The sequence below is a fragment of the Cydia splendana genome, chromosome 21 (assembly GCF_910591565.1).
Source record: "Cydia splendana chromosome 21, ilCydSple1.2, whole genome shotgun sequence".
In the NCBI taxonomy this organism is placed as follows: domain Eukaryota; kingdom Metazoa; phylum Arthropoda; class Insecta; order Lepidoptera; family Tortricidae; genus Cydia; species Cydia splendana.
In genome coordinates this window covers 10025284-10044655 of record NC_085980.1, presented here as the reverse complement: position 1 = coordinate 10044655, position 19372 = coordinate 10025284, and the positions used below count along the sequence as shown (strand labels likewise).

The 19372-nt window shown below is 39.6% G+C and overlaps 3 protein-coding genes across 6 annotated transcripts in view; 2 read left to right on the top strand and 1 right to left on the bottom strand.

Annotated features, from left to right (window-relative positions):
- The window catches only part of LOC134801032 (C-terminal-binding protein), a 135963-nt gene that overhangs the window by 57612 nt on the left and 58979 nt on the right, over positions 1–19372 (top strand). For all 4 annotated transcript variants that reach the window (XM_063773538.1, XM_063773535.1, XM_063773537.1 and 1 more), the window contains exon 3: positions 17554–17738. The gene's annotated coding sequence lies outside the window, so the exon portion shown is untranslated. The remainder of the gene's footprint in view (positions 1–17553; positions 17739–19372) is intronic.
- LOC134801366 (uncharacterized) lies at positions 7376–10247 on the bottom strand. The gene is made up of 2 exons (XM_063773906.1): positions 9556–10247; positions 7376–7553 (listed from the first exon to the last, which is right to left on the bottom strand). Exons 1-2 carry the CDS (start codon positions 10245–10247, stop codon positions 7376–7378), a joined length of 870 nt encoding a protein of 289 aa, XP_063629976.1.
- On the top strand, positions 13545–17628 carry LOC134801365 (uncharacterized). The gene is made up of 2 exons (XM_063773904.1): positions 13545–14237; positions 17554–17628. The coding sequence occupies exons 1-2, from the start codon at positions 13545–13547 to the stop codon at positions 17626–17628; spliced, it is 768 nt and encodes a 255-aa protein (XP_063629974.1).

Genomic DNA, 19372 nt, shown 5'->3' with positions numbered 1-19372 from the left:
TTCGTGTTTAGGCTCGTTTGATTCGTCTCAACAAGACCTTGGACACAAGATAGTACTCAGGATCTGATGATGGAGCTGGAAGGTGGCCACGGGTACCAGTCTACCATGTAACTGAACCACTTCGTGTTTGGGCTCGTTTGATTTGTCGCAACAAGATCTTTGACACAAGGTAGTACTGAGGGTCTGATGATGGATCCGGAAGGTGGTGACCGGTACCAATCAACCATGCAACTAAACCACTTCGTGTTTGGCTTCGTTCGATTCGTCGCAACAAGATCTTTGACACAAGTTAGTACTCAGGGTCTGATGATGGAGCTGGACTGTGGCCACGGGTACCAGTCTACCATGTAACTGAACCACTTCGTGTTTGGGCTCGTTTGATTCGTCGCAATAAGATGTTTGACACAAGATACTACTCAGGGTCTGATGATGGAGCTGATGATGATAGACAGGTACCCGTCGCCACCTTCGCGCTCCATCATCAGACCCTGAGTACTACCTTGTGTCAAAGATCTTGTTGAGATGAATAAAACGTGCCTAAACACGAAATGGTTTAGTTGCATGGTTGATTGGTACCGGTGACCACCTTCCAGCTCCATCATCAGACTCTGAGTATCACCTAGTGTCAAAGATCTTGTTGAGACGAATCAAACGATCCTAAACACGATGTGGTTTAGTTGCATGGTTGATTGGTACCGGTGACCACCTTTCGGCTCCAACATCAGACCCTGAGTACTATCTTGTGTCAAAGATCTTGTTGAAACGAATAAAACGAGCCTAAACACGAAGTGGTTTAGTTGCATGGTTGATTGGTACCGGTGACCACCTTCCAGCTCCATCATCAGACTCTGAGTATCACCTAGTGTCAAAGATCTTGTTGAGACGAATCAAACGATCCTAAACACGATGTGGTTTAGTTGCATGGTTGATTGGTAATGGTACCTTCCAGCTCCATCATCAGACCCTGAGTACTGTCTTGTGTCAAAGATCTTGTTGAGACGAATCAAACGAGTCCAAACACGAAGTTGTTTAGTTACATGATAGACTGGTACCCGTGGCCACCTTCCAGCTCCATCATCAGACCCTGTGTATCTTCAGTGTCAAAGATCTTGTTGAGACGAATCAAACGAGCCTAATCATGTTACTACATGGTTGATTGGTATCCGTGACCACCTTAATCATCATCAGATCCTCAGTACCAGTTCGTTTTTAAACCCTCGTTGATACAAACTTTACAACCTATAGGTACCAAATGCAATGACGAAACATGTAAATAAGCGAGTAGGTACCTATAATTTCTTTCGAGTAATATACCTTCATAAGTACGAGTATGGGGCTATTCATAAATTACGTCGTTTCAAATGGGAAGTGGGGGGGGGGGGTCTGGACATCGGATGATGGTAACATGACGTAGGAGGAAACAGATTCATCCGAAGCTTGATTTTTGGATGATTTGAGGGGTGGGGGGGGGGGGGTCAAAAATCGACAAAAATAGATGACGTAATTTATGAACAGCCCCTATGTACATTTGCACTGCATTTAGTATTTTCGTACTTACCAAATAACAGTTTTAGAACTTTAAAAGTTAAGTACAGTTAGTGTTGTTATGGTTGATTTCAATATGCTTCGCGAAGGATCAAGAATGTTTAATCCATCATTGTAGTGCGAGTGTGGTAGAAGGGATCGGCGTACTGAGCTCGCACGGCCTGCCGCAGCGCGTAAAATACCTAAACTCGCTCAACGCCGAAATGTAATAGCGCTCTTAAGGTGGTTCGATTTTCATACAAAATTCAATCCGTGTTCATTAAGTAACTACACACTATTAGTACATAAATATTTCCGCATTTATCTACTTTCGAATATTCGTTTGCGCGAAATGAATAGGAAAACAATGTTTCATACAGAAATCATGCAAAAATCATAGTTAACTTTTCATCAATTTTACGTATGTGTGTGTCACAAATGTCGTGTACAGATACATTTGCGACGTTGCCATACCATTTCCGACGTTGCCGGGCTGACCACGGCGCGAATTTGGAGTGCCGTCATGTTTAGTGCAATTTTGTTGGCAGGTACTTAATTGACCGAAGCGAGAATAAGTACCCGAACTTCGTAGATCATAATCTATGAAAATCAGGTATTGAATATATTTTTTGAAAACGTTGATAAAGTAATTTATTGATAATACCAAAAAGAATAGATAGTATAGAGGGGTCCTGTCATTGTAAATTTTGTAGTCACTGTAAATTTACTGCCATCTATCGACACACGACTAAAACTCAAAATGAAAACGTATAAAGTTATCAAAAAATGTATATATATGGATAAATGATTTTATTATTTTTATATCATTTTGATCCATGTTCATTCACTGATATCTATGTGTTAAAATTGTTAAATATGAAACGGCGTCGTCGCGCCATCTAGCCGAGGATAGGCTAAAGGTGTGTGCGGCATCTATTCGAGAATGACTTTTACTTGAATTCCGAGGCACGTTTTTTCCTTAGACTTTATTCGTCTTATACGAAGTTACATATGTCTTTGATAATACCAAATAATACTGAATATCTGGGGGAAGCGCTGGTGGCCTAGCGGAAAGCGCGTGTGACTTGCAATCCGGAGGTCGCGGGTTCTAACCCCGGCTCGTACCAATGATTTTTCGGAACTTTTGTACGAAATATCATTTGATACCTATTTACCGGAACCTATTTATATACCGATACCTATTTTTCGGTGAAAGAAAACAATGTGAGGAAACCGGACTAATCCCAATAAGTTTACTCTCTGGGTTGGAAGGTCAGGGCAGTCGCTTTCGTAAAATTCGCCCATGCCAATTCTGGGATTAGTTGCCAAGCGGACCCCACGCGAGGAAGATGAGATTGAATATCTGGGAGACCGACCAAAGCTTAGAAAACATATAAAAACTCAAAAATGCGCGTTTTCTCACAGATCAGACCTAGCTAAGAGATCCAACCCCTTATAGCAAATTTCATTGAAATCGTTAGAGCCGTTTCTGATATCATCCAAATATATAAATAAATATATATATATATATATATATATATAATAATTGCTCGTTTAAAGGTAAGATAACACAAAAAGACAAAAATAAATAAAAAGAAATTACCTACTCGCATCAGTCTTGAGTCTTGAACCCCAATCCTCTTGCACGTATTTCCACGAACATACCGCAACGCCATTGCAGCATTCTTACGTTGTGCGAAATTGTCTACTACAAGGATCAAGGAAACACTGTTTGCATGTGTGAGTAATAGTAGGAAAAAGCGTGACAGCAACACTCCGTCGAATTAAAAAGGTGGTTTTTGCACAATGAAGTATTCAATGTTTATTTTAATAGTTCAATATTTATTTAAAGAGTGCGCGAAACATACTTTTAAGTATACAAATACCATGACCATTTCACAAAAAAATAAAACCTGAAATTTTGCAAAAGTGGTGCCATCTAGCGAGAGTTAAGTTTTGAGTAACCTAGGCGAACCACCTTAAATCTGATAATCTAATGACACTACATTGTTTTACGCGCATTGCAGCGGTAAGGGAATTGCCATTTTTCCTACATTCCGTTCGCCCACCATCGTTTACCCTTCCCACATAAAGTACACAATCAGAGCCTTCAGTGCCAGTCTATAGCTCTTATAGTATTAGCGTTATTACGCTTCCAGGTGCTAGCACATACTACTCTGAAGCACAAGTTCTAGCCGTGTAAATAAGGACTGCGCCGTGCAGTTTACTCGCGATATTACACGGCACAGTCAAAGCACATGTGTCTTAACTGTCTTATACCTCGCAGATTTAATACGTTTTACATTTGTCTTTGCACCCCTGTTTGTGCTATAAAGTTGGAAGAAATAAACTGCCACATGAAACTAGTCGTTGTATTTGCTTGCAGTTAATAATTTAACCTATTAATTAACAAGTTTAACAACCTATTATATAAAATTTAACTAAGAGAGCGTGATGTAATCTTCTGTGATATTCTCATAGGTACATACAATTTTATAACAATATAGTTGTAATTAAAATTTACCTATATTCATGCTTAAGTATATTTAGCTTTCGTAGAACTATATTTACATTTCTTTATCGAATTCAATTCAAATGAATATTCATTTCACTTGCGTGAAGGTGTGGTCAATTGGTGATATTTGTTTTCGTTAGTTTCCACTAATTCCGTAATTACGTACACCATTCTCGACGTCACTAATTTATGGAACGATGGTTACATAACTGTAGGCAGAAGAAACTGGGCTCCCCGCTGCGGCTAAAGTTCCGTACACAAACAACCGCGTAAACAAGACTTGTCCGATGCGATAAATAACAAGTTGCGGTGTTTATTAGTGCCTTCCTTGAATAACAATCACGGAGAGCTCATAAGCACAGGATTTATATAAAGTAAACGCTTTTCAAACACTTAGTTTACTACGCGAAAAAACAGTGAAGATACGCTATGCTGCTAGCTTGCGTGAACTGTATATACCTAATATAAATCTCCAGCGAACAATGCTACATATGTTTAATTTTAAGAAATTCCAATATGTACTTAAGCTCTTTTTTAGTGAACTGTATTGTTCTTATGAGGAGCCGAGCAGTTTTTGCGTTGAGATTTGAACGTCGGACGAGAATTTTTTAATGGCTGAAGATGAGTCTGTCTTTAATGTTTATATTAGTATCATAATAAGCATAAGTAGCTTTTGTCCACCCGGCCCTCTAGTTTATTTATGATTTATTTTGCGGCTCTTACAAATCGCACATAAGAATATTAGGAATTAGGTCCTAGTCGCTAGGATCCTACTTCTGAAATACAACTTATCCAAACACTTCACATTTTATTCAGTACACTGGACTTACAAAACATGTTCCTGTGTTTATTACTTCCTTCAACAAGAATCATAATGCAAGTCAGTTCAAGTATTGTGGATCTTGAGACTCATGTGGGCGTTACACGTGGATCCTACTTCTGATACATGTTCTACTAACTTCACATTTACTTAAGTTAGCTAATAGCTAGAAAATTGCCTCATAACTAGACAAGGAAAATTGTCACATGCAAACCTACCGGCGTGGGTCAATTTTGAGGGAATTATTGAAGTATTCTCAAGGTTAAATAAGTAAGTAAACACTTTATTGTACGAAAAGAACGGAATATTGGTTACATCAGATACATTCCAGAGACGTGCAAATAGAGGAGAGTATTTGATTTGACGTATCAAATGAAATTGTAAATGTGTGCGCCCACTCACTAATCTCACTATGTACCTATTCCTAACCTACTGATATTTTTGTTGACTATATAGGCTGAATTATTATTATATAAATATATTTTCGGAGAGTAAAGATTAGGTACTTTATAAACAAGGTCTCTGCAATTTGCGTCAGCTGTACAACTCTACAACTACGGACCAACTTGATTAATAAATATTCATAATTTACCAAAGTTATCGTCCGAACAGTTCCAAAGGTCAGCCATGGCTAGTTTATCAATTAATATCGCCCGTTACTATGATTAATTATCCGATATCCAACATTCTAGGCTAACATTGTATGCAAACGACACTACGCGCACAAGGATTACGAGAGCAATCAATATTGTCGCGATGGGATCGCTTGTCAGTCAAGATTATCGGCCGCTCGTAAATTACAAGGTTTGCGCTGCGTCGGTGGAACAACGTTCGAATATATACATACCTATGTACAATTAAACTCCATGAGTGTCACCGGTGGGACCGGTCATGTTTTACCAAAATTGACGAGTTTAACGGAACCAAACATGGCCGGGTATGTCGTCTTCTCTGGTTCTTTGCCAGCATATTACTCGTGGCCGTGAGAGTTTGGGCAAACAGGAGGTCTTTCAAATGAGGATACCAAGTGAATATAGCGCACTGGGTTAGATAATGCACCTTCTATTTGTATGTACTAGCTTCTAACAGTTTTGTCGTTAGACTTGCGTCAGATATGCCTACGCAAAGGACTGTCAACAGCCATTAGTGCTACAGCCAGAACGATTAGACGCAGTGCGCTCGAAATGACCGGAGTCTCAAACGATACGATCGAGTCTTTAATGCTCTGTGGTTACAGAGCGCCCCTATATCATTGGTGAAAGGGCTTTGGCGCTCCGGAATCGTAGTAATGGATCGGAAACCGCTTTCAAAGCCTTGAAACTATAGCTCCAATTAATTTCTCCAATACCCACTCTTTTCCTTTTCCACCGAGACCTAACCTAACCGTAACTAACGCCGTGCCTTTTGCGACAGACAATAACAACTCTATCCGTAATAACGATCGTTTGGCCGCACAGCCGGCATGTAATCGATAGTTCGAAGACCCTACGGTAATAACAAGTTATTGCTTTCGAGCAACCGAACGGACGGGCAGCGGCAGTCCATAAGAAAACGTTTCGAACGTTAATTAAACTGATAGCTCTTGGAATTGCACGCATCTATCTGCCGAGTTGGCGATTTGGGGCGGGGGGATAGTGTTGGAAAAGGGTCGGGTTCTGGGAGTCGTTTATATTAGAACTTGGAACTTAATTACTACTTAATACGTTGGGATTGTATTTATTGTAAAACTGATAAATGATAAGCCAAGTCTCGTAGCGAGTTAATATGTCATTAGAATATGTGGTTTTTCTGTTCGAGATAATTTAGAAAATTTTAGTGTAACAAGATTGTTGCTATATGCAAGTGTGGCATTGAAATCATTATCTGCGTGGATTACGCATTATGAGATCCCATTTGCAAATCTAATTTGTAAAACACTTGTGTAGGGAATATCTAGTTTATTAGAAAACTCGAGTTTTATACCTATATAAAACTCGCTTTCCCTAGAAAGCAATCGAACATAAGTGGCAAGTTGTCACAAAATAGGCCTATCTTCCTTGATTTCCCCTTAATTAGCTAGTCAAAAAAGTGACCAGTTATCGCGTCTAGTTGCGTTTCTATACACTATAATAGTAACACATTTAAAAAGCCACGAATGGTTTTCAAGTCAATGAACGAATTTAAGTTCGCCTTTTGTACAGTGTATTTCCTTATGTGCAATAAAGATTAAATAAATAAATAAACGAACTTAAATCCGCAGGTTACAAGTTACAAGTTCACCAAGCCCCTATTCTACAAAATCGAAACTTAAGAACTCGAATCGTTCCCAACACTAGAGGGTACCTTACTGAACACAAGAGCAGGGGAGAGTTGAATGTCGATCGGGGGATTAAGGAATTGAGTACGTTTGGAGGAGGCGCTCGAGACTTCCGCGATGGTTTGATTATGCTCACGGCTGTTACAGTCAATCGCGGGGCTTGTTGACACCGTTCTGAGGGGTCGCCCTTATTGATTTTGACGATTGGCTCCGACTAATTTCATGCCTCAAACAGCTTCAGGGCGACTTTTATTTTCGGGTCATTGCCGGCCGATTTTGCGTGTACGAAGAGACTGCTGTTGACTTTTAACCCAATAAGGTTAGTACTGTAGTTTACTACTTTACGGGTTATTTCAAAATTTTGTTGCAACGAAGGTCTACTGTTTAATGTATTGCTCGTCTGTCAATACACCGCTATTACGCGACGGTTCGATTATGCTCAAGGGCCGTTACAGTCAATCGTTTCGCTTGTTGACACCGTTCGGAGGGTCGGTTTTATTGATTTTGACGATTGCCTCCTTAATTTAGTGCTGTTGTCTTTATGTCGCAAACAGCTTTGGGGCGGCTTCTATTTTGGGTCCTTGTGAGGTAAACATTTTTCGTGTACCTTCCTAATTATAATAGCGGCGTACAAACTACAGCATATTATGTCTTTGAATGGGAACCTAATATAATTATGTTACTATGGTTGACCCGATTATAAATTTTGTTGCAACGAACGTTTAATTGCGTTACAGTTGTTAACTGAGGCTTCCTTAAGAGTTGTTACAGACAGTGGATCGTTAGGCTTGTTGACATTATTTTGAGACAAATCGGCTTTATTGGTTTTAACGATCGACGTCGACAACATTCGTGCTGTTGTCTTTATGTCGCAATTGCAAACAGCCTCACCAGGGCCCTTAAGAGTGTAGTTCTTGGATTGTTCTTATTTTACGTTGTAAGAAGCGTGACGCCGTTCGGAGGGTCGGTTTTATTGATTTTGACGATTGCCTCCTTAATTTCGTGCTGTTGTCTTTACGTCGCAAACAGCCTTAGGGCGGCTTCTATTTTGTTGGGTCATTGTGAGGTAAACATTTTTATAGCGGCGTACAAAGTATGTTATGTCTGACAGTGGATCGTTGGGCTTGTTGACATTATTTTGAGACAAATCGGCTTTATTGGTTTTGACGATCGACGTCGACAACATTCGTGCTGTTGTCTTTATGTCGCAATTGCAAACAGCCTCACCAGGGCCCTTAAGAGTGTAGTTCTTGGATTGTTCTTATTTTACGTTGTAAGAAGTGTAATAAGGATGTCTTTGGGCATTTTAATGACAGAATTGTTTTTTTAAACCTTGTAGCTATAAACGGCAACAATGCACAATTATCGTTCCCATCGCCGGATCTCGTTTGCGAAACCGGCTTTAATTTAAGTGTAAATCTTGTTTTATTCCGAAGCCCGTCGGGGACAGAACCGCAGCACTACCGCTAAGTGGGAAAAGTGGTAATCTCGTTTGATACACGCACTCTTAATGCCTTTTGCCTTAGGGCGGGGAAGCTATCTGCTTAATCACATTACGGTACGTGCGTTATAATTGCCGTGGCGGTTTGTCGCTAGCCTGCTAGATCTTCGAAGCAAAGGAGCCTATAGACATGCGTTTCTAAGTATTTTACGCTGATTTTACGCCACTCCCGTACCGTAACAAAATAACTTGTTACAAACGCTCGCCGAACGCGGCAAACTTGTATAAGTGAGCTCGTCTATTATGCCCAGTTGTTTCAGATCTTGAAGTTACAGCAGATGCGAATATACATTCAGGGTTTTCCAGACTGGGAAATGCTAATGGCATTACTAACAATCCTGCCAAATGGCAGATCTAGACTGACAATTATTGTCAGTGTGTAATCCTTCCACTATACTCCGTGCATTTTAATTTGCGTTATTTGACACATTATGACTGACGTTTTATATAGCCTTTTATTTCCATAAATTTTTTACATTTTACATTACAAATTACTTAAGATTAGTTTTAATTATTTGTGGTGCCTGTTAGGGTAAAAGCCTCCTCCAAGCATTTTCTTCTTTATCAGGAATCCCACTCCATGAAGTCCCGCCGTCTGTCCTTTTCTATAGTTTAGTTCAGTTCATTCAGTTCCAATAATCTTGTTGTTGTTGCTAGTGACCTCACGTTGTAAGTGCATATTTTTAAACTGCGGCTTCTCTTAGATTTACTTTTGCTCGGAGGGTATTGGTCTAATTCCCCACGGTGACCAGCCGGGTTGGGGAATATTATTTTTGTTTGATTGATTGGTAGGTTTCTTATTGTGTTGTTGTGAGTTTTTGTTTTCCGTTTGTTTGTTGTTGTATTATTGGTTAATTAATTGCTATGGTGCCCAGTCCACTTGTTGAGGGATGCTGGATCGTGCTCGCAGCACATCATAAGCATTTGCACTGCTGGTCTTTTGTGTATTTAAGGTTGGCTGTTTCCTTGGTTGGTATTCGGTTTGTGGTGAAGTGGATGGTTGCCTTTTCCACTTATCGTTTTTTTCCTTGGTGTTCGTATTTTCCTTGATTATGAGTTTATCTTGTAGTAGGTAGGCAATGTTTCCCTTATTTCGTTCCTCTATTAATTTAGATTGGAGTTCCTTTCTTTTTTCCATGATTTCTCTTGAATAATCTTCTGACATGTATAATTTCTTTGACTTCTTTTTATTCCTCATAATTTCTCCTTTTTTTCTATTGCTAACAAGACCTAGGAGTATTGGCCTGGATTTTTCGTCTCTAGCCTCCTTTCCGATGCGATGTATCTTATTTATTTCATGGTCTTCTACCATTATTTTGTAATCTTTGAGTATCGTCTTGACGTTTTGTAGCAATTGTCCCGTAGATTTTTCATCCTCTTGTAAACCATGAATAATAATATTGTTGTTTCTTTTCTCTCTATCTAGAAATTCCACCTTTTTTTCCAAGTTTTCCACCTTAAGTTTAAGTTGTTTGTTCTCTTCTATGATAGGTTGTAATTTTGTATCCATTCTGTCCAGTATTTTTTCTGTCTGGCTTTCCATCTCGCCTTTTACTTTTTCGAAGAGGCGGTCTATTTGTTCTTCCGTCATTTTTGTTTATGTATATTTATTTTAAGTTTTCTAGAGTTTAGAGGTTATCCGTGCTTGTCATGACTGACGTTTATAGAGATGTGACTAACCCAAATCGATTGTCACAGCAAGCGATTACGATTGGATGGCACCTAGACTGAGGTATCGAATTGTGACGTACAATGAATTTTTATTTGAGATTTAATTAAAAATCGAAATTATATGGTTTTCCCGCAAGGTAAATGCATTTAATACACCGACCGAGTAGGTCGCACCCATCGTCAAAATCGAAACTAACTGGGGATCTATTTTAAAGTTTATTTATGTTATTTCTGTGTCAAATTTGTTGTCTGTTAGGTGAAGATAAATATATCCATATTTACAGTTAATTATCCACCTTTTCCTTATTTTATTAAAAGAAAAATTAAAAATTCATATCGATTACTTAGACGACTACCGATTCATAACGGTGGTGTCCGGCCAAGTCGGCCAACCCTAAATTTAAAAAAAAAGACGTAGAACGTAAACGTTCGCAGTGCAATTGTCTTCCTTTGTGATTTCGATGTGCAAGACATTTTATGTTGTATTGCTGTTGTGAGTGACACGTGTCATCAAATAACGCAAATTAGAATGCACAAAGTATAGGCCACTACTTATTATAGACAAAATTGATTACATGCATCAAATTAAATGAAAATTTCACTTAAATATAACAATAAAAAGTGGGTAAGTGATGTACTAAAGTAAGTAATAACTCCGAGTAATCATGTAATTCCATCCAGGCTGTCGGCCACGGATTCGGATGCGGATTGCGATCAACAGTCCGTTCAATTAAAAGTTTCCCTTTGGACCAATCAATACCGCTCCAGGGTAGAATACGTAATCAGCGGCTATAGTTTCAATAATAGCCCCTTCCCCTTGTACGGACAGACAAGGAACGGTTAATTATCCATGTTATACAAACCAATAAGACATTATATGGGCATTTCCCGTTAACCAACCCATAACATCATATACCGATTGGTATACGGATATTTTTACTTAAAAGGGTTCCATTTACTTTTTTTCGAAAATCCATCATTTTTGGCTTAGGGGTCATCCATTAATTACGTCACACGTTTAGGGGGAGGGAGGGGGTCAAGAAAATGTGACATATTGTGACATGGGGGAGGGGGGAGACACAAACTTTGTGACGTCACTTTAACTTCATCAGTAACCGAATTTTTTTTTTTAATTATTTTATTCGCTGTACATTTAAATAACAAGTTTTTAAAACGATAATCGTTTTTATTCTTTTAATTTTCTTTCCTAAGCAGTTTTGGGTTATAAAATTACTAATATTTATATCGTCAAAAATATTTTGATAAAATATTAATAATACTTAGGTACTTACTTAATTCGATTTGGCGATTTCGTAGAAAAAATGTGACGTCACACTAGGGGGGAGGGGTTTGCCAAATGTGACCAAATGTGACAAGGGGGGGGGAGGGGTCAAAAAACCTAGAAATTCGTGTGACGTAATTAATGGATGACCCCTTATTTCTACTCAGAGTCACGAGGACTATCGATTCAAAAAGAAAAAAATATGTCCAAAAAATATTCGGTTTTGTAACGCATTTTCACATACATTTTGTATGGACCGTTACAAAACCGACACCCAAAATTTGTATGAAAAACAGGGGACACTTCTTTTCTTCGTCTCATTCAATAGTACTCGTGATTCTGAGTCTAATAACCCAAAAGTTGATGGTTATTCGCAAAAAAGTAAATGGTACCATTTTTTATGAAAACCCCCATACGTCTGAGTTTCCCCGAAAATTTGTAACCCTTATAACCCCATTCATCGGTTACACAAACTATAAAGGCTTACATGTACGGTACTATTGCGAATGTGTCGTTTTATAGAGGTGAATAGTACAGGGTGTGTTTCTGTTTCCCGGACACGATCAATGGCGCTTTCAATTAAAAGTTTGCGCCCCATTTGTGGTAGTGGCTGCATTGTTCTATAACCCTTCGTCGCTGAGGGTATTCCTCCCTCTAGCCTCTCGGCCTTTAGCAGGCATTATTCTAACAAGTAGTTTAGTTTCTCGTTTTTCATGACACCATTGATTTGAACGAAGGCTTGCGGCTTTCTCCTATATTGTTTGTCAATCGCTTTCGCAAATGTTTTTATTAGTTCGGCATTTTATCTTTTTTTGTTTTTGTCTTTTGGACATAGTATTTTTTATTTGGTGAGACGTCATACTGCGATTTATTAGATAGAAATAGTGTTAGAACGGTTTTACTTGTTGTATACCACTACCAACTAGCCTGCTACGTACGCATCGGACGGATCAATACGAGTAGTATACGACCGGCCATTGCGGATTAGTGGGAACGCTCACGGTCGTGACAATAACTACAGACAGATACATAAAATATGGCACGCTATCGGTACGACGATTTGATCTTATTATGCGATTGAATTTGACTTGAAAATAATACGGTTTTCGGGCATTTGAGGCACCCCATAGATGAATCAGCAAAATTTATTTAGGCGGATAGTTGATGCAAATAATTAAATGAACAGATAGAGTGCAATTGATATCAGAATTATAAACGACTAGACGGGCCCGCAGCTCCGCTCGCGTAAATGAAATAAAGAGTGTGTCAACCCTGCCAGGGTTCATAACGGTGATAGGGATTTCTTATTTGTACCCGTTATTTGGATAACTTAATACGCAAAATATCTGAAAAAAATGATGTGATTTGATAAAAGGCAAAATTATACTTTTTCATCTACGTAGTTATTAATGTATTTAAAACTCGTTTCAACATAAAATTATTATTTATTTTTATAAGCCTAATTGCAAAAACGTTCATTAGATTAATTTCCGCCTTAAGACGAATATGGACGACCACCGCCCATAAATCGCCTTTTGGTACAAACGTACGTACTCCCCATTTCCCTTTCTGAATACTAACATTACTTACTACGGTTATGTGTATTAACGGGTCTACAATCCTACCGCTAGGGTCACCACACGTCTGAGGAAGCTCATTAAAGATCACGAGGAGTTGTTTACTGAGGACGATTTTACCAATCTTCACAGACCAAAAGCTGTCCAACCACCTAAATTGTATGGACTACCGAAGGTGCACAAATCGAACATACCCTTACGGCCGATTGTTAGTCAGATTGGTTCGCCCTCATACCACTTAGCGAAACATGTTGCGGGTGTACTGCAAAAGCTAGTGGGGAAGACTTCGTCCTACGTAAAGGACTCTCGTCATTTTGTTGACATTGTTAAGACCAGGAAATTGGAACCGGATGAGATAATGGTGAGCTTCGATGTGGAGTCGTTGTTCACCAATGTTCCATTAAAAGAGTGTCTGGGCATTGTCAAAACGAAGCTTATAGATAACGAACTTCCAGAAGAGTATGTCACTTTGTTGGAGCACTGTCTAGAGGGAAACTATTTCCTCTACCAAGGGCAGTTTTATCTGCAAGTGGATGGAGTGGCGATGGGCAGTCCAGTTGCCCCCGTAATTGCCAACATATGGATGGAACACTTTGAAGAGTTGGCATTACGTTCCGGACCGTCTGTAATTACAATGTGGAAGAGATATGTAGATGACGTGTTCTGCATTTTAAAGGGCAACGCCGACACAGTGGAGCATTTCGTCGGCCATTTAAACTCCATCCACCCAAAGGTAAAGTTTACATTTGAGATGGAGTGCGATAGATCCTTACCCTTTCTGGATGTAAAGTTAAGAGTGAAACCAGATGGAACCCTGGCACACTCCGTGTACAGGAAGCCCACACACACTGACAGGTACCTACAAGCATCTTCCCACCATCATCCGAGGCATCTACAATCCGTGGTCACATCTCTGGTTAACAGAGCACGAGACTTATGTGACGCGGAACACATTGATAATGAGTTAGCCCATGTTCAGGAAGTGCTAAAGAAAAATGGGTACTTGCAGAAAATCCCACGCACGACTAGGAAAAAAGAAAGACATCCGGAGGTTAGTAGGCAACCAGCCTTTTTGCCGTATGTGAAAGGGATAACGGACAAAGTTGGATCAGTACTGAAGAAATTCTCCATTAAGACTGTATACACGCCGTTATCTAAAGTAGCAAGTCTTTTACGCAGCCCAAAGGATGTCATTCCGTATCAGAATCCGGGTGTCTACAAGATAGAATGCAGTTGTGGAAGTGCGTACATTGGCCAAACTAAGCGCAGCGTTCAAGAGAGGGTGAAGGAACACATAGCAGCTGTTAAAAATCGCCATGTAAACAAATCCGCAATAGCTGAGCACTTGCTGACAACAGGAACGAATCACTGGATTGAGCTACATAAACCCAAAGTCCTCTCCAACGAGCGACACTATTATCGGCGGATCGTGAGAGAGGCGATTGAAATTAAAAAACACCCTAAAAATTTCAATCGTGAGGACGGGTACAAATTATCGTCTACTTGGGGACCAGTGATTCAAATGTTGAAACCAGCGGATATATCTTCGGACCAGTGTACGGATACTGTGAGTGTTGCGTGTCGTGCCGTGGACAATAAACATTAAACTTTAACGGGTAGCTGCAATTTCTTTGTCTACCCCGAACATTTTTATAAACTAATTTCGGGTAGTTTAGTGGTGTTTTATTAATATCTCCGTTGACATTTGTTGGGACGTCAGTCTTTCCGTGACCACAGCTGGTGCAACTCAGCTGAAACGTCGGAATTAAAGGTAAAAACAATGAAATTATATCGCGGTAGACCCGTTTGTGTAATTAAATATGTGTACAAAACGCGAGAGTTTAAAGTGTTATACGGTTATGTGAATCCTGGCCTCCGAGAAAAGACAAAACAAAACACACCATGTTTCTCGGTCTTGCGATAGCTCTCGCCAGTCCCCATGGCCGAGGATAAGCAGATCTCGAGCAACTACGTCGTTCCAGCGGTAGGTACCTATGACGTCCAATTGGGCGTCTCCCATTTCGTTGTCCCAAGTACGCTCTCGTCACGGCACGATCCTCTCCCATTCTCTCTAAATGTCCGAGCCAATGTAAGCTTAGCCACTTTTGTCTCTCAGTATTCCGTCAGTATATCGGAACACATCCTTATTTCTATAGCAACAGAGTTATATTACGATATTTGGCCGACTGCTGACTGTACGTTTGCTTATTTTCACCAGGTCGTTTCGCTCTAAAATATCTGAACATGCACTTAAATTTTATCTACCTACATTATAACTTGCTATCAACTTTGTATTTTTGGCCCATCTCGGCAGCCCGGTCCCCGGACGAATTTGTTTGCCGAAGCTGTGAAAGTAAATCTGAATAACATAACTCAAAAAGAAATTTAAAACAACAAAATACAAATTCCTATTGATATTGATAAGTCATTATCAGTCATTATATGGCATGTCACTCGTATGGGCATAAACTAAGGTAAAAGGTTGAGGTTGACAGCACTTTTTATTTTACTTCGAGTAAAAAAGGCCGAAATCACTGCATACCAACATAACAAACATAATTTTGGTTATTTGAAGTTCGAAACGAAACCAACCGAGTTTCCGAAAATAGCCGATAGTCGTAAAATGAAGAATGTTATGAAAATTTCTTTTGCTTATTGTAAATTAAATACGCATCGAAAGCGATAGTTTTTATGCTCTAGTTATATTCTCATACTTAGATAATAGATTAGAACAGTTTTTTCTTATCATACGTGCGTCGTATTTGAGAAACGTGTCAAAAACTTTTTTAGAAATTTGTAAGGCGCCATCTCGCTTCTTCCCTCGTTTTTTATCCCGTTCTGGTTTTTCAATTTTATATATATGATAAGTATTGGCCGTATAATCGTTTAGAGTTGGAAACTCCGAAGTTTATGTATTTCAAAATATTCCAAACAGTTCCTATTCCATTTCCTCGCAAACTCGCCAAGTGCGTTTATTAAACTTCGATCAAAAGCGCCCCGAATAACTTACCCCGCGGTTTGGTTTCTCATTTCAACTTTTGTGACTGTTGAGCTCACTTTGTCTTTAAAGACGTAATTTTGCCTATTCACTTGGGTATTTTATATGTTATTCAAAACAAAGTGGTATTCATAATACCCATCTAAACAGACGTTTGATTCACAAGGGAATACTCTGGCTGGGGCCTTTTCATGAAATACATTACAACTTTTGCGTGGGCATATCACTTGTAATGTAAGAAACGAGCAAGTTTGAAGGTTACGGCCACGATCTGTCTGAAGTACCATTTATATTATTATTATTTAAGCTTTATTTCTCGCACGTCCGTTATAAAATTGACTCTTATTTTCTTATATTTTCACTATGTGTGATCCCTTGAGGGTAAAAACCTCCATCTTTTTTCACTTCTCTTTATTGTCTGTAGCATTATTCTCTCAAGTCTTTCCTGCAATTATGCTTGTATATTGTTGGGTGAAATATTTTTGAATGTGACTTAACACATTCACTCCCAAGAACACGTATGTGTGTTCATTTGGTACTGGAAACGGGGCGCCCGGCACCGTAATAGGTGTTAATTTAATAAGTTCAGTTTTTAGTTGACTAGGTCAAATGTTTATGAGGAGAATACAGCTTTTGCCTGCGATTCCATTTTAATTTTTTGTTACGAACTCTTGCATAAGTTCTGCGGCGCTATGACAATGATCTTAATAGCTTTCACCTCTAGCATAACAATGGAAGAGAGTAAATTCGTTATGTTTATGGTGTTTGTTATGCCGGTAGTGACATATATTCTAAATTAAATCTAACAGCAACTCCACAACAATGTCGCATTAGAGCGCGCGGGTGAGCGTAAACCGAGATTTCAACTTCGCAACTTCCTCGAGCGTAGTACAACGCAGTACTTGACGTACCTGTCACGCGTACAGTCTCGCTCAAATACACTCTTAACTTCCTCAACATCGTATCGACTTCTTCAGCGACATCGGATAAACAACCTTATTATTGGTTTATGAAGTTGATTTTTGTAACTATAGCCCGGGAGCTAAACAGCCGAATGTTGTCACATTCGACGACAATGTCGCCGTGTTCGTTCCGTTGTTTATGGCCCGTAAAAAATTACTGGCGCTCGCTCGCACGCTGCCGCGTTAATATTGCGATTGAACCGCGTGGGCCTTTTACAGTACAAGTACGTAAACGGATTCGGTCTAACGGCGACCTTATGACCTTAGGATTTAGTTTAAATGTACTTTGAAGGCATCAGGCGCCATCTCCTAGCCTATGTGTAAAACTTTGTTGTGAAAAATGTGTTGTTTTTGTCATATACCACAGATGTAGTACGCATACTAACCAGATTATTTGATTGTTCCAGGTGTCTGTGCTCAGTGGTTGTGTTGCGGACGTGTACGCCGCATGCTCTAGTGCAGTGAGTGTAGTGTTTGTGTGAGTGCATCCGTGTCGGCGGTCGGGACGTGGCGCCGACGCTGGCGGCGGGTCAATGCCGGTGCGCCGATGGAGCGGTGATCACGGACTGACTACGCTACAAGAGCAGCGCTGGTGAGTTGTCTTGGCTACATCCACGGCAAGCGTATTGGCAGCGGTAGCGACGCGAGAGCGCTCGAGTTCTCATGTTATAACATAATCACTATAGACGCTATGCTGCTCCCTCTACGCTACCCTTGTCTGTGCGATTGCTAGTTGCACCTACTGTTAAACGTAAACAGTTCTACTGTAAAGGTTCCGTCACACAGGCGCGTTTTCCGCCCGGAAAGCGCGTCTTAAGCTTCATTTATTTACACGGATCATGAACTTTCATGCCATTTTCGTTACAATGCGGTATTTTGTTGGATCGACTGAATTCATTGGACTCTATAGTTAGCAATGTATCGAATATTGCATGCAAGTTCTTGATCCGTCTGAATGGGGCTTTAGGAAAAGATTCATCTAAAAAGGTCAATATCAATATACACGGCTCATTTAAAGATGAGAAGATTCACATTTTTGTTAAACCTCTAAGCCCTAAATGATGATGTAAAGGCGGGTTACGTTACAGGGTAGGCTATAAAAGGCTCGAGAACTCTTCTCATAGATGAGAAGGAATAATATACCAAGATGTGTCCCTGTTATCCATGACAGTTCGCACGCCGATACAGTGATGGGGATTCGTCTTAATTTAATTAAAAACTGTATCTATTGTTATTTTATTTTGAACAAATTGTAGACATAAAAATCCATACAATTTTACCCTGTCAAAAGTTTCACTTTAATAACCTTTAAACATCGTCAAATAGCCATTCTAATCAGGCCCCGTAGACTACATGCCAATTTACCAATCGCTGACGCTACGTAGCGAACGAAACGCAACTGTCATTGTCACACTAATATGGAAGAGTGATAGAGAGACACAAAGCGATTCGATGGCGAAGCGCAAGCGATTGTCACCCTGGCTAGGCCGCCTGTGCAGCTGGAAATGGAGATTTCATATAGAATTGACATGCATTCGAAATGGGCTTTCCTACTTAATTAGCTGATTTTGACGGACATACTAAGTTACTAGCACTAACTCTTCATTGCGTTTCTTGTTGATCAAATCAAACCAACCCTTTTATAATTTTACATTTTTGATAAATAAATAATAGTATTTTATACAATCGTGATATAATATAGAGTTTTTCAGTCGAGTATCGTGTTTAGGCAACGAAGCTTGCTGAGTTGCCTAAGTAAGGTACGAGATTGAAAAGCTTGATTATATCACTATTGTATACAATACTTTTTCTACTAGTCAACAAAAATAATACTTTAAACTAGTAGAATCATACAAACAAACCAAACCAAAAGTATACAGCTAAGATTCACGAGCAGCCGCGATACCTTCATACTGGTACGCGACCCGGCCGCCGCCGCGCCCCGCACCCTACTTGCTCCGCGCTAAATTCAATTTTTAGACAGTTGTTTTCTTGATTTTGGCCACCGTAGCCTATGAACTAACAAGCAACACTAAGTGGTTTTCGTAGTCTATGGATGTTGCTATATTAAGGGTGACACGTGCGCGTTTCTGACTTATGAAGCAATTGTTTCTACTATACAACCTAAAATAATTAATTTGAGCTATGGTTTTGTTTCGTCCTCTTGATCGCGGCGAGCTGTGATTGGTCAATTTCATTATAGTTGACTAAACTGTATCGAAATGA

Coding starts and splice junctions, on each gene's coding strand:
- LOC134801366 (XM_063773906.1), bottom strand. CDS start 10,247: ATGACGGAAGAACAAATAGACCGCCTCTTCGAAAAAGTAAAAGGCGAG. Junction 7,554..9,555: donor TATGATGTGCTGCGAGCACG/ATCCAGCATCCC, acceptor GTATTGACAGAC/GAGCAATACATTAAACAGTA.
- LOC134801365 (XM_063773904.1), top strand. CDS start 13,545: ATGGTGAGCTTCGATGTGGAGTCGTTGTTCACCAATGTTCCATTAAAA. Junction 14,238..17,553: donor AAAAAGAAAGACATCCGGAG/GTTAGTAGGCAA, acceptor TGATTGTTCCAG/GTGTCTGTGCTCAGTGGTTG.